The 15,550-nt window shown below is 42.0% G+C and overlaps 1 protein-coding gene across 1 annotated transcript in view; it reads left to right on the forward strand.

The window, feature by feature from the left end:
• Positions 1-10,734, forward strand: part of dolpp1 (dolichyldiphosphatase 1) — a 36,246-nt gene extending 25,512 nt beyond the window's left edge. Inside the window, exons 4-8 of the mRNA XM_043720625.1 lie at positions 3,375-3,474; positions 6,601-6,699; positions 7,832-7,960; positions 8,628-8,717; positions 10,089-10,734. Of these exons, the coding sequence (XP_043576560.1) occupies positions 3,375-3,474; positions 6,601-6,699; positions 7,832-7,960; positions 8,628-8,717; positions 10,089-10,125 (455 nt within the window). The 3' untranslated portion in view covers positions 10,126-10,734. The remainder of the gene's footprint in view (positions 1-3,374; positions 3,475-6,600; positions 6,700-7,831; positions 7,961-8,627; positions 8,718-10,088) is intronic.
• The last annotated feature ends 4,816 nt before the right edge of the window (positions 10,735-15,550 follow it).

Below are 15,550 nucleotides of genomic sequence, written 5' to 3' on the forward strand. Positions count from 1 at the left end.
GGGCATCTTTAACCATGTGGGAAGGGAAATTGCGGTCTTTATAGAAGGAGGCCATCTGGTGTGTTCTGTGGTGGAACTAATCCTCCTGGAAGCAGATACGGTGGAGGCGGAGAAATTGGGAATATGGGATAGCATTTTTGCAGGAGTTAGGATGGGAAGAGGTGTAATTCAGGTAGCTTGTAAAAAAAAAGTCAGTGTCGAGTCGGTTGTCATTGATGGAGATGGGGAGGTCCAGGAAGGGGAGGGAGGTGTCAGAGATGGTCCAGGTGAATTTAAAGTTGGGGTAGAATGTGTTGGTGAAGCTGATGAACTGCTCAACCTCCTTGCGGAAGCACGAGTGGCGCCGATGCAGTCATCAGTGTAGCGGAGGAAGAAGTGGGGAGTGGTGCCGGTGTAACAACGGAAGATGGACTGTTCTATGTAGCCAACAAAGAGACAGGCATAGCTGGGGTCCATGCTTTAGCCCATGGCTACCCCTTTCATCTGGAAACTTCAGTAAGTTTGTAGATGACACCAAAATTGGAGGTGTAGTGGACAGCAAAGGAGGTTACCTCTGAGTACAACAGGATCTTGATCAGATGGGCCAATGGACTGAGAAGTGGCCGATGGAGTTTAATTTAGATAAAATTAAACTCCATCGAGGTGCTGCATTTTGGGAAAGCAAATCTTAGCAGGACTTAAACACTTAATGGTAAGGTCCTAGGGAGTGTTGCTGAACAAAGAGACCTTGGAGTGCAGGTTCATAGCTCCTTGAAAGTGGAGTTGCAGGTAGATAGGATAGTGAAGAAGGCGTTTGGTATGCTTTCCTTTATTGGTCAGAGTATTGAGTGCAGGAGTTGGGAGGTCATGTTGTGGCTGTATAGGACATTGGTTAGGCCACTGTTGGAATATTGTGTGCAATTCTGATCTTCCTATCAGAAGGATGTTGTAAAACTTGAAAAGGTTCAGAAAAGATTTACAAGGATGTTGCCGGGGCTGGAGGATTTGAGCTCCAGGGAGAAGCTGCACATGCTGGGGCTGTTTTCCCTGGAGCCTCGGAGGCTGAGGGGTTTACAAAATTATGATGGGCATGGATAGGATAAATAGGCAAAGTCTTTTCCCTGGGGTTGGGGAGTCCAGAACTAGAGGGCATAAGTTTAGGGTGAGATGGGAAAGATATAAAAGAGACCTAAGGGGCAACCTTTTTCATGCAGAGGGTGGTACGTGTATGGAACGAGCTGCCAGAGGATGTGGTGGAGACTGGTACAATTACAACATTTAAGAGGCATTTGGATGGGTATATGAATAGGAAGGGTTTGGAGGGATATGGGCCGGGTGCTGGCAGGTGGGACTAGATTGGGTTGGAATATCTGGGGTCGGCATGGACGGGTTGGACCGAAGGGTCTGTTTCTGTGCTGTACATCTCTATGACTCTTTCCCGATTAAATTGCAGATCAGGATTTATGGTACTTCCAGTTTTCACGTTTTTAATTATGTTTTAAAAACAGCATATATATTGTAACAGAGAACCTCCAGAGATGCAGATGGTATTGGAATAGGATTAATCTGAGACTCATTTCCCTGATAAAGTTTGATGTGACTGTTCTGTTATCTACTATCTGCTTTAGTTATTCTGTGAACTTTTGCAATCTGTATTTGTTGGTCAAGTAAAAATACATTAGCAAGGTAATGAAACAGGATTTAATCCTCTACTGAGATATTGCCTAATGTCATTTCAGCTTGCAGTAAAGATTTCTTGGTGCTGGTAATTTCCTGGTGGAAGGTGGCTGGCGTGCCTCTTTAGAAGCTGTACTGTTACCATGCTGGCAATAGTGGTAGTAGTAGCAATGTGATGATGAGATGCTGGATTTCTCTGGGTTTGCTATTACTTCCAGCTGTTGTCAGAGAGACTAGAACTGAAAAATAAAAGGCTAAAGAAACTAAAACAAAAGCCAAGCTGTTTTCTGAACAGAAACCCAATGGAAGTTCAGCACTATTGACAAATGGGCTGTTTCTGTTACAACAGTACATAGAAAATGGAAGGTAGGTGCTGGAGTCGGCTAGTACATACACACCCCCCCCACACCTACCCGTTTCACCATTTAATATGTTCGTGGCTGATCATCGACTTCAATACCTTAATTGTGCCCTTCCTTGAAAACATACAATGTTTTGGCCTCGACCACATCCTGTGGTAATGAACTGCACAGGCTCACCACTCTGGTGTAGACCTTTCTCCATATCCCAGTTCTGAAAGGTTTACCCCTTATCCTTAAACTATGACACCTTGTGGATTCCCCCACCATTGGGAAAATCCTCCCTGCGTCTAACTTGTGTAGTCCTGCTGGAATTGTATTGATTTCTATGAGATCCCCTCTCATTCTTCTAAACTCCAGTGAATAGAATCCTAACTGACTCAATATCTCCTCAAATGTCAGTTCTGCCATCCCAGGAATCAGTTTGGTAAACTTCAAGCACAGGGAGTTGGCTGCAGTAAATACTTCTTTGATTAATTCTGTAGTACACTTCGGACTTTAGAATGTCTGTCACCTCTTGGAATAATGTATGCAGCTGGAGCTGACTGCCTTCAATCTGACAGCATTCCTGACTCATTGTAAATAGACAATACTGTCAGCAGTCTGCTCCTTGTGGTCAGAATAGCTGTGGTTGGGATTTCATGATGGCGTAATTTACAATCAAAGTCACTAAACACACTGTGTTCACGTTTAGTAGAGAAAGATAGCTCTATGAATGCCCTGTGTGTTCTCAGGCAGTTGGCAGCTGGGATGTATTTTTTCCGTTATTGCCTGGAATCTGGTGTAGAAGAAGAGGATTCTGTAAAATCAGAATGAAGAGATTGCAGATTGACTTGACCTTTTCATCAAAAGATGATGATTAATCTCTGAAAGATTGCAAATATGAATATACTTCCATCACTCCTCCACAGAAAAGCAAAGTACTGTGAAACTGTAAATAAAACCAAAACTGCTGAAGTACTGACAGAGTCCCCCAGAATCTGTGGAGAGAGAAACTTGGTTAAAGTTTCATGCAGAATTGAAATATTGGGGCCTGAAGTGTTATCTTGGGTTTCTCTCTCTCTGCTGCCAAACCTCCTGAGCATTTTCAAGTTCGATCCCTTAAGTACCTCGTTCCCATCAATCACTGTGGAATGGTGGGTTCTTCCCACATTGTCCTGAAGACAAATGATTGATTTCTCGGAGTGGATGGGAATGAGAGGTTGAAGCAGCAGATCAACCATGATGATATCGAGTTGCAGATATTGAGTGATTTGTTTGTGTTTCTTATGGATGAACCTGTCTAACCCACGAGGAACTTTCAGCTCATCTGGGAGGTTCTGTTCTCTCAAAATTTGTAAATGTTGCTCTTTCTTGCAGGTGGTCACAGTAACTTGTTTACAGAGTACGGGATGCCCTCAAGCCATTCCCAGTTCATTTGGTTCTTTTCCATCTACTCCCTCCTTTTCCTTTATTTAAGGTATGTATGACTCCTGGGTCTGTTTGTGGTTCACTATTACACTATGTTTGAAGGCTAGAAATACTTGAACTCTTCATTCATGTAAGTTATAAATAGGGGAGATGATCTCCTGCTAGTACTGTTATGGGACTAATAATCCAGAAGCCAGGGCCTTGGGGACATGGTACACAGCCTACCACGTGAGCTGGTGGAATTTAAATACAGCTAATAAAATCTAGATTTGGAAGACTGTCCAGTGAAGGCTACTGGTGACCATGAATCTACCACCGATTGTTGTAAAAAAAAAACAAACCCCATCTGGTCCATTACTGATCTTTAGGAAAGGAAATCTGTTGTCCTTAACCAATTGGCCTGCATGTGACTCCAGACTCCCAGCAGTGTGTTTGACCCTTAGCTGCCTCTGAAGTGGTTGAACAAGCCATTCCATTTCAGAACAACATGTGTTGGTCTTGCCAATAATACCCACAACCTAAGAAACAGTGAGTATTAATACAAAGATCCTTTGTATAAAGCGATTCAGAATAGGGGATTGATTAAATAGGGAGAAACTTTCACTGATGGGAGGGTTGGTAACCAGACAACCGAATTGTCAGAGTGCCAGTGGAGCCAGAGGGGAGGTGAGAATTATTTTTCACAAAGTAAGTTAAAGCGACATGGAGTGTACTGCCTGAAGGGAAGGCGGACGTAGACTCGTTAGCAACCTTTACAAGGAAATTGGATAAGTACTTTAGAAAGTAAAAGTGTAAATGTAAAAGGTCATGGTGGAAGAACAGAGAAGTCAAACTAATTAGGTAGCTCTTTGAAAGTGCCAGTGGGGCAGAATGGGCCAAAGTGACCTACTGTTCTCTAATATTCAACAAAAATGTAATCCTCTGCTTTGTTTTAACTTAAATCATTGCAGCAGGACATAATAACCCCTGGATGCAAGGGAGTAATTTGTGCTTTGGAATAAGCTCTGTGTTGGGGGGTGAAGCCAAAAACTGACAACTCTTGAGGCTATTGGATGGCAAGAGGGGAATAATGGGTCTTAACATTGTGTTTTGGATGCAGCCAGTATTACAAATTCCAATACCGGCTATTATTCGGTCTTGGTGTTGAGAATTTATTGTCCTGCGATATGTTTTACTTTCAGAGGATTTTATTAAGAGGAAAGAGGCAGATACAGTTACAACACTTAAAAGACGTTTGGGCAAGTACATGCTAGGAATGGTTTAGGGGAATGTGGGCCAAATACAGGCAAATTCAACTAATTTAGTTTGGTGGTTGTGGTTCTGTTCGCCAAGCTGGAAATTGTTGTTGCAAACGTTTCGTCCCCTGTCTTGGTGACATCCTCAGTGCTTGGGAGCCTCCTGTGAAGCGCTTCTGTGGTGTTTCCTCCGGCATTTATAGTGGCCTGTCCCTGCCGCTTCCGATTGTCAGTTTCACCTGTCCGCTGTAGTGGCCGGTATATTGGGTCCAGGTCGATGTGTTTGTTGATGGAGTTTGCGGATGAGTGCCAAGCTTCTAGGAATTCCCTGGCTGTTCTTTGTTTGGCTTGCCCTATAATGGTAGTGTTGTCCCAGTCGAATTCATGTTGCTTGTTGTCTGCGTGTGTGGCTACTAAGGATAGCTGGTCATGTTGTTTCGTGGCTAGTTGATGTTCGTGGATGCAGATCGTTAGCTGTCTTCCTGTTTGTCCTATATAGTGTTTTGTGCAGTCCTTGCATACAACAATGAGCACCCGAGCTACAAATCTTCACCCAAACTTTAATTTAGTTTGGGATTATGGTCAGCATGGGTGAGTTGGACCAAAGGGTCTGTTTCCATGGTGTATGACTCTGAGGGAATGCATAAATTTCTAAGGCAAGGAGAGCTAAATGGACTGAATTTCCTCCCTCCTCTGCACTGATATTTATGAACAGTGATACCCTGTGCTTCTATATACAGCAATGGAACTCTTAAGTGTACTTCTCCAATCAGAATGTGCAAGATGTTTGGATCCCTGTGTGCAAACATAATTCAGGTCCCATTTTAAATTTATGCATTCTGTCCTTGGTTTTTAACAGAATACTCTGACAAAACCCGCTGTCGCTTAATGTTGCTTCGAGAGCAGGCATTTTACTTTGCAGTGCAAGCTGGAGTGTTCCTGCATTATTAATGGCGAGAGTGAAGTTACTGCATGATGAGTTTACATGAGCAGTTTCCATTATAAATGTTGGTCTAGCAATTTATATTGGGAAAGTATGACAGGAAGCTCATGCATATGTAGGTTTTTTAATGTAATACTGAATGATTAGTCGTTGCAGTATTTACTAAGTGCCTAATAGGATCATCATTGCCTAGCAGATAAATACTGGTAATGGCATTGATGAGTGATGCACAGAGGTCCTTAACTTTGGTTTCTGGTCTTTGCTGAGTAACTGACCTCATGTTAACATCCCTCAGCTAGGAATGAAGCGATGGTGGGAGTGGGAGCAAACCTGTTGACAGTGAGTGACATCCACTAGATATGGTACTCTACCAATAGGTTTAGAAGGTTATGATTGGGGTAAGCAGTTAGTTTGGTGACATGCCTTACTTTGCCCTCTGTGTGGCATAGGTTCCAGGATGAGATACAGGAGAGTTCCTGGGAGTCATGAAGTCAGGGCCAAGTCTCATCTGGTGTGTCAAAAACATGCAGATTGATTGGACAGTGCCTGTGCCCACTGACCTACCTGATCTTCAGAAAATTGTCCTTGTTTTAAAACTTTCTATGACCTCATCTTCACTTATCTCTGGAACTGACCACAGCTCTACAACCCTCCAAAATTTGTGTTCCTCCAATGCTGACCTTTAGAGCATCCCTGATTTTAATGGCTTTACTACTTACAGCTGCCTCAGCCTTGGAATGCTCACCTTAAAACCTCTATCTCACTCTCCTCCATTCAATTCCTCCTCAAAACTCATTTTTTAAATTGAGCCTATGGCCACCAGTCCTAACACATGCTTACGTGACTTGGAGTCAGATTTTCTTAATAGCACTCGCGTGGAGTGATTTGGAATGCTTTCTAACAATGTTGAAGCCACTGTAATACATGTTGTTTTAAATCTTGGGGCTGAAGAATTTCAACATTTATTTAAAATAAATATGTTTGTTCCTTTTCTCAGAATGCATCAAACGAACAATGCTAGATGTTTAGATCTGTTGTGGAGGCACATTTTATCCATATGTCTGCTGGCTGTGGCCTTCCTTGTCTCATATAGTAGGTAGGTAAATGCTGCTTCTCCTTCAGATTCTTTATGGGGCTGCTCATAATGAGATGGATATTGCACTATTTTCTATGGGGAAAGATTTTAAACCGCATGGTGGTCAATGTATGATTCTGTGGCTATGATGTATTGGCATCTCCTGTAGGCCACAAAGTCTATTGTGAAGTAAGCTCAGCCCTGTGTCGTTCAGAGTTTAATTGCTAACTGAGGGAGCAGGCGAGGAGTTGTGGAGAGTCATCCTCTCAGTCAGGAGTTCCCAACGTTCTCACTGTCCTTAGTCTTAAGATTTCTTTTGGCTTAAGTAGCAGAGTGTGCAGTCTGGAGGGTGACAGACCCCACAATGCATTTTAAAATATGCAATTATCAGTAACTTGTGGCTTGCAATCCATGCATTCGGTAGTATCAATATCCCTAGACCAAGGCCCTAGAGGGTTGTTCATGCCTGTGGAATTGTTGATATCTTCAAGATAAAGTTTTGTTATTACCACATGTGACCGTCCTTGATGGCAGAACATTGGGGGGGGGGGGGGTGCAGCGATGAGAGATTTTCGTAAATCATGTCCTCGCCGTCTGAAAAGCTCTGCTTGAAAGGCTGGTGTAAGTAAATTCATTAGGAACTTGCAAAGGACTTGGAGGAATAGTTGATGTGGTAAGATTTGAAGAGGTATGGGGAAAGAGCAAAGCAATGGAACTAATTGTGTAGCTGTTTGAAAGAGACCGTGCAGGTATAATGGGCTGAATGGCCTTCTTTTGTGTTGTGTAAACCTATAAAAGAATAACAGGATGGGACAGGGTAAACACAGGAAAGATATTCCCAATGACCAAGGAATCCAAAAGTAGGTGTCATGGCCGAAGGATACAAGGCAGGCCATTTCAGACTGAGATGAGGAGAGTGGGGAGCCTGTGGAATTCTCTGCCACAGAAAATGGTTGTGGCTAAAACGTTGAATATTTACAAGATAGAGAGATATTCTTAGAGCTGAAGGGATCAAAGGATGTGGGAAAAAGTGGCAATAGGGAACTGAGTTGGGAGAGCTGCCATAATCGTATTGAATAGCAGAGCAGGCTCGAAGGGCCGAATGGCCCACCCCAGCTCCTATATTCTTAATGACGTGTGTTTATTTTTGTAGAGTCTATTTGATGTACCATTCCTGGAGCCAAGTGATATATGGAGTTATAGCAGGTGCCATCATGGGAGCAATCTGGTTTCTCTTTACACAAGAGGTACTAACACCGCTATTCCCCAGGATAGCTTCATGGTGAGTGTCCTACACACCACATTGAAAAGGGGAAATAAACACTTTTAATTTAAGCCATTTGTACTTCATTATAGAGTTGCAGTTCTGAAATCATGATTACATTGGGAAATGTAAACATTTAAAAACATTTTTCAAACATAATCCTTCACTAGCATGTGTTTGTTTAGCTCTTTCTTTGGGAATTTTATAGGGACTGGGTTCAAATTGTTTCTCAATGCTACTGACCTCAAACATTCCACCCCTTCGATTGTGAAACCACTGATCCCATGAAAAATACCTTGATTTTGTTTCAAAAATCTTGGCGGTTTTAGCACCTGAAAGCAAAAGCTGTGTTAATGTTTTGGGTGCAGGTTTTCATTTGGGACTGACTGCTTCAGTTCTGCTGCACTTTGCACTAATGTTAACCGTGGTGATTTAAGTTAAAAATCACACAACACCACGTTATAGTCCAACAGGTTTACTTGGAAGCACCAGTTTTCGGTGGGCTGCTCCTTCACGTGGTTTCGGAGCAGCACTCTGAAAGCTGGTGCTTCCAGTTAAACCTGTTGGACTATAACCTGGTGTTGTGTGATTTTTTTTTTTTAACTTTGTACATCCCAGTCTAACATTGGCATCTCCAAGTGGTGATTTAAACAAGTCTTTAACTACACTTTTTTCATTGATTCAGGCCAGTCTCGGAATTCTTCCTGATACGGGACACAAGTCTGATTCCAAACATCCTGTGGTTTGAGTACACGGTTACAAGGTCAGAAGCACGGTAAGTTGTGTAATTTTAGTTCTGAAATAGAAGCTCCTCCCTTTACTTGCATGTAATTTTTATTTGTTCATGGAGATCACTGACTGGGCCAGCATTTACTCCCTGAAGGGCAGTTAAGAGTAAACCCCATTGCTGTGGGTCTGGAATCACGTGTAGGCCAGACCAGGTAAGATACCCCTCCCTAAAGGGCATTAGAGAACCAGATGGGTTTTTATGACAATCAACAGCAGTTACGTCATCATCTTTAGGCTAACTTTTTTAATTCTAGATTTTAATCAAATTAAAATTTCACCATCCTCCATGGCAAAGAAAGGGTCACTTTTCTTTTGGCTAGCTAGATGTCTAATGGACACTGAAACTGATTGCCACTGTCAGCATTTCTATTTGCCCACCTCAAACTCCACAGGTCTGTTTCGGCAGGATGGTTAAGAATTCTCAACTCTTGAGTCAACCAATTATTATCGAACTCTGTGCTATCCCTGTCCTGGGAGTGTTTGATGGATGGTGTAGAGGGAGCTTTACTCTATAACCCTGTGCAGTCCCTACCCTGGGAGTGTTTCATGGGGATAGTGTTTGGGGGGGGGGGGGGGGGAGTGCTTTATGTTTGGTATAAAAGTGTCGGGAGAGCTTTGTTTAAAGAGTACATGGAGCTTTTCCTCTTTGTGTTTCATTGTAGTATTGTTGCACCCACTGGGGCTTTGTGCTTCTCCTTGGCTTACCTCACTCACTCGCCTGCCCCACCTCACCGCCACCATTTGAACAGTCTGGGCTCCCAAAACCAATCGTGCATTTCATGTCATGTCTGCTAAATAGGCACATGACTGAACTCTATTCCTTGCTGGGAGTAAAAGGAGAAAGGCTGAATTTGGCTAGTGATTTATCTACAAATTGTGGTAAAACCCAGTTTGTGATACAGCACCTCATTTCCCAGTTTGTGTCACCCCAGCGGTGTCTTCAGCCACTTAGCTTTTGGATGCTGCAATTTGTTCCCTCCTCACTTTCTGATGAAAAATGATCATTGAATCTTGACCAAGATTTTGGTCATCCAACCAAGCACCTAGTGTTGTGGCTTGTTGGTGAAGCCCGTTGTCTTGTTAAACCTCTCTGAAGTGCACTATGTTGAATGTTATTTAAATTCAAGTTATCATTGTTATCCAGTGCTTTTCTACTGGAGTTGGTGGGTGGGGACTGATGGTAAGAAGAATCTATTGTTCCCTTAACGTATTACTTAATTTGCTTGAATTTTTAAGAAAATATAATCTGCTTTATCTCACTGTCTGAAATTCCCGTCAGTATTGTAACTTTAACAAAATCCGAGTTTCCTCCGCTGGAATGTAAACCTTTCTTTTTGTCCTTTGTCCTTGCCTCCAGAAACAGACAACGGAAGCTGGGGACCAAGATGCAGTGAAGTGAAGTTGGCTGCTTTTACTGGGGGTGGGACAGGACTATGGAGTGAGCCCTGGAAGGAAATGAAACAGAAACCAACAACACGAAGAAACGTTCTTTTTTAAAAAAAAAATAATTGTTATGTTTGCAGACAGTTGAGGCAAGCTGAGGCATACACTGGAAGCCTAGACACCCCCTCCCAACCCCCAAACCCCCCCCCCCCACCCCGTGACAGCAGTCAGTGTTGACACATCTTGCTGTTAGCTTTCTACTGCATGTTAGACTTGTGAACGCTGGACTGAACCGGTTTAAACAAAGTCCGTTCACATGGTGCCAGTGAAATGTGATATTATTGCATCTGATTCAGGAATTTGGTTTTCAGTTTAGTAAGAGGTGATAGGAAAGGCAAGGATCAATGGTAGTGGTGTGATATTTTGCAAAAAAAAAAAAGTGGCATTTCTACGCTACTGACTTTTAAACAAATGGTTAGATTGGAGGACAGAGATGTTTGTGAATTGTCAGTCAGGTATCTGACTTGCTAGGATCACATCTGTAGCAGCAAGAGCAAACTATAAGGGATCATGTTGCACTTTAGAAAAAATAAATTAGTTTTTTACATTAAAAAACACTAGTGATGCGAGTGGAAAAACTGGTTTTTATTCTTCTTGTCGGTTACAGTTACAACTAACAACTCGGCTGGTTTAAGAAATCTTTCTAATGAAACAGTTGTTTGATCTATTTGTTTCCGAAAAGAAATAGTTTATTTCATCTTCTGGATCAGTGAGGGTGAGCCATTTTGACATGAGGATTGCCAAACCCTTTTGCGCGTGCTCTCTCTCTATTGCTCTGTCAACTTCTTTTTCTGGCCGTTTTTGTTTGAACTTTGTCAAAAAAAACGGCCATTTGTACAAACTGCAAGTCAGGTGATGTGCATTTAGGAAATGGTCCCTTATCTCGAGTCTGGGTGGTTGTTAAGTAAGTCTAGCCAGGTCTTGTGGTAGCAGTGGAGTGTTGGAGACATGTGGGTTCTCTCTGATTCCTCAGTGCTTGATGTTAGATGATCTCACTTCTGCAATTGCCTGAATGGCTGCCTGTGGAAAGGTGGTGGAATTGTTAGAGGTGGGAAAGTTTATTTTGGGCTGGAGGTTGGATGTTTGTATTAGTTCTGAAGTCAGAGTTAAAAACACTGAACTAAAACAAGGTCTTTGGTTGTATATGATGTCCGTTCAGCAGGCTGTACTACCCTGGCATGGAAAGCAGTTGTTCTCCTACCACACAGATGTTGTTAGCTTTTGATCTGAATGCATGTGTGGCCACCTTGAAATAAATCAACCTGGCACCCCTCTTAGCTCCCTCTGTGCTTAGCTATATTCCCAGAATAACAAAGTGACTGACTGTCTTATGTTGTGATATTACAGGAATTAAATTTTTTCTGTGGGTTTAATAAAAGTTTCTGTATTCCATTTAGCCCCTGCGCAACAAAAGCATTGATCACATTGACCAGAATAGCGCGTGATACAAACATGAAACCTGCCTAGATACTCTTGACATTTAAATTGAGAGTTTACCACAAAGCATTATGCTAATCTTAATACCCAAGAGTGACTAATGTAATAATATGTCTGCTCTTGGGTTCCGTTGTGGGAGGCTTGTGTGTGAATGTGTAACATTCACTTGCTAATGCAGTGTGTTAAATTACAGAGAAGAGGAGCTTCTAGTTGTCTCAATGTCTTAATTTTAGTGAGACCTCGAGGGGGATGTCAGGTCCTGCTTTAGTTGTCAGTTTAGTGGAATATTACTGCAGGATACACACCAGGAATAGGATCTGTAAATTGGACCAAATGGCAAGGGCTGCAGTGGGGGAGCTGACCACATTTACAAGATGATTAGGGTTTAGATAGGGTCGACAGTGAGAATCTTTTTCCACGTATGGCGTCAGCTATTACAAGGGGGCATAGCTTTAAATTAAGGGGTGGTAGGTATAGGACAGATGTTAGGGGTAGGTTCTTTACTCAGCGAGTCGTGAGTTCGTGGAATGCCCTGCCAGTAGCAGTGGTGGACTCTCCCTCATTATGGGCATTTAAACGGGCATTGGATAGGCATATGGAGGACAGTGGGCTAGTGTAGGTTAGGTGGGCTTGGACCGGCGCAACATCGAGGGCCGAAGGGCCTGTACTGCGCTGTATTCTTCTATGTTCTATTCCTGTTCCCACCGTATTGTAACACAGTGCTGTGCTTCCCTGAGCCCTTTGCACGTTTGGATTGACTCCGGTTGTGAAGCCCCAGTATTATAGAGGATGCAAATTGTTTTGAGGTGGTTGTACTGAGCATGAGCATTCCGAGAGAATGTTGCAGTGACTGAAATTACAGGGAAATTACCTGATTGTCCTGCTCATTACAAGTGAATGTTCTTTTTTTAAACCCAAGGCAGGTTATTGATGCTTTATTTGTTGTATTTGGACACAATCACAATTTTTAGTTTTTACATTCCATACACGACTATAAAATGACTCCTGATTTTTGATTTTAGATTTAATTACTTGTAACATTTCTTGTTTTAAATAAATATTTGGAATTGAAGGTGCCTGAAATTGTTTAAAACAGAAACCATGCTATATAACAGGGTGGTTTTGCTTGTGTGGATAGAGCATAGACTTCAGTTCTAGAAAGCTGTGTGTGTTTTTTCTTCAGTTGTATAGGCATAACAGTTGGATTTTGTATGCAAGCCCTTAGTTTTGTGCACTGTTTCATTGGTTGCCAGTGAAGGTGGTGAGCTTAAACTTGCCAAAATTATCACACCACAAGCTAAAGTTTTAGTTTTAAATTTCAAAACAGTTTGAGGTTTTGTTTAGGATTAACAAAGCTCTTCAGATTGGAGAAATGTCTTCCCCTATCTACATGCAGTATTGGCTTCCCGGTTTACTTTACTTTATTGTTTATATATATTGGTGCTTCTCTGCTTGCTAACCAATAAGCTCAAGTACATTAATTTCACACTAAGATCAGAGGAATAAATCTAAACCTAATGTCTAATAGTTTTATTTCATGTGGAAGGTGGGGGAATGATGTTTCTGTACGTAAAACCCCAGTGAATCATATGATTGCCTGGTTGTGATGCGACAAACTGGCTTTGTGCTGCAATCATGGACTCAAAACATGGATCTGTGTCTGATGTGAATGCCTGGATGCAGCCTGAGATTGTTGGTCCTGCACAGAGGGTACAGGGAGAGTCCTGGGTCCAGTGCTGAGTTGGTCACTGGGAAATAGGACAATGATTTCTACAGTTCTTGAATTGAGAGTGGGAGGCAGAGATAAGATTTATCAAGGTGCCATTCCTTGGTCAGTGACTGCTTTAGAAAAGAGCATGTGAATGTTGGTTGAGGATTGGGTCCAGCTGTGATGCTCCCAAAGCTGAAAAGCCTGATGGCAATTGGTCTTCAGAGTATGGAGCTGTATCTGTGTAATTGTTCAGAGTATGGCACTGGGCAGCGGTGAAGCTGTGTCTGTAATTGTTCAGGGTTAAGCCCATGACTGGATGTTGGAATGGGGAAATAAGAATGTTTAGTTGTGGAAACTGCCACTCAGTGGAAATGTGTTTTTATGCAATACACATTTTTCAATTTAATTTGTAGTGACATTAAGAGTCAGACTCTCCTGAAATCTGTCACTAGTGCTCCTGCTCTTACATCCAGCATGTATTAATTCAGTATGGCAATATGCTGTTAATATTGATTGCATGTAACTCAAAATCCAATTGAGTGTTGACACATTGGGGAAAATATACCTGTTCTCTTTAGCTTCACCCTCTTGACTGACAGTTGCTTTTCAGCGTTATGTGATGAACGTGGTGTCTGATCATATTCCTGTGTGTAGTTAGTACGTTGAAAGTTTAAGTACTAGTCGAGTGTCTGTGGACCCTGCATTGCTTCTGGTGGTTTCTTTTTACAGTCAGTGTCCTGATCCTTTTCCTTTTGTGAGTTTGTAGCAGTAATTATTTTGTATTTGGAAATAATAGGACTGGAATCATGTCTGTCACCAAAATAATAAGTGCAGCCAAAGTATGGCAATCCAAATAGTTTGAAATGTATCCACAATCATGTAGATGTTGGCTGACCTACAGTACAGGGTGGTAATCAGTGCTTTACAGAAAATAACCACTAGTGTCTGATGCTACTAACTGGGTGCTGAGTGCTGTTTTCTGTACATCACTGGTCCTCGTTAACAGGAAGTTTATCTATAAATTGGGTTTGCAAGCTCGCTCAGCTTTATTGCAAAAAAGATACGATTGTAGGGAAATACTGGAATGAGAACAGAAAATGCTGGTAATTCCAGTATGTCTGTCAGCATCTGACAGAGTAGCAACAGGCTGGTCTTGCAGCTTGGTGCATATTCTGCCTTTTCTCCTTTCAGATTTCTAGCAGTTTCAGTATAGAAATTGTATCTTGTCAATATTTATTGAAGTGAGACAATACTGAAACCTTTAGATTGCTGCTTTTTTTTTAAACCTTGTAACCCTTGCTGCTGGTTAGTGGCACAGTGCTGTCCCACCCTAGACAGACTGGCTCCACGTCCCGTGGAATATTCCCGCTGTTCATAGGTGTAGGATCAGTATTAAAACTGTGTTTCTCCACAGCCCAATCAAAGTGCAGCTTTTTTTTGTTTCCATGAAACCATTTAATTTTAAATGCAGGCAAATTATTTCATGTTTGGGAGTTCAACTCAGAGCAAATAATATCCAGGACACTATTGGGTAGGTTTTACGAATTATGTATTGTGGGGATTAATCCCACTAGCTCACTGAGCAGTACTTCAGGAGCACAAATGGGGAAGTGGAAAGGAAGAGGATGATGGGGCCCCATCAAATTTTTCTTTTTAAAAAGATTTGTAAAATCTATCCTGGTCTGATGTGACTTTTTTTTAAAGCTGTGATCATTCGAGATTGGTTGACTAATCAACTCTTCTCACTGCATAGTGAGGAATGTGTCTGCTATCTGTAAATGTTCCTTTTTTTTGTCTCAACTTCAACAACGTAGATCTAAAAGTAATTGCTATTCAGGTACACAATGAAGGGCTATTCTGAAAAGTGCTTCCTCTAGATGTAGCACGGTTTTGTAGACTGGCTTCTTGTATTCTGTTAGTGTGGTGTTCACTATGTGATTGCCTTATATGGTGCACAGTATCTTTTAATGCTGTTTCTTGCTATTTGTAAACTTTCTTTGAACTCTGGTGTTGTGGGAGATGGAGTTTGGAAAAGAGGCCGTGGGTCGATGACTGACTGTTTCATCTCTCTGTTTCGTGTCCAAGACTACTTTGTTTCTGCTGTTTGACTGCTTCATCCCAGGATCTGTACACATTCAAACTGTTTATATTTACTTTAGAACCCAGTTGGAAACCGATCAGCTGATACTTGGAGCTTGGGAAAGTAGTTTCTCACTTTAGTGGGGTGC

This window comes from Chiloscyllium plagiosum, chromosome 30 (assembly GCF_004010195.1).
Source record: "Chiloscyllium plagiosum isolate BGI_BamShark_2017 chromosome 30, ASM401019v2, whole genome shotgun sequence".
Classification (NCBI taxonomy): Eukaryota; Metazoa; Chordata; class Chondrichthyes; order Orectolobiformes; family Hemiscylliidae; genus Chiloscyllium; species Chiloscyllium plagiosum.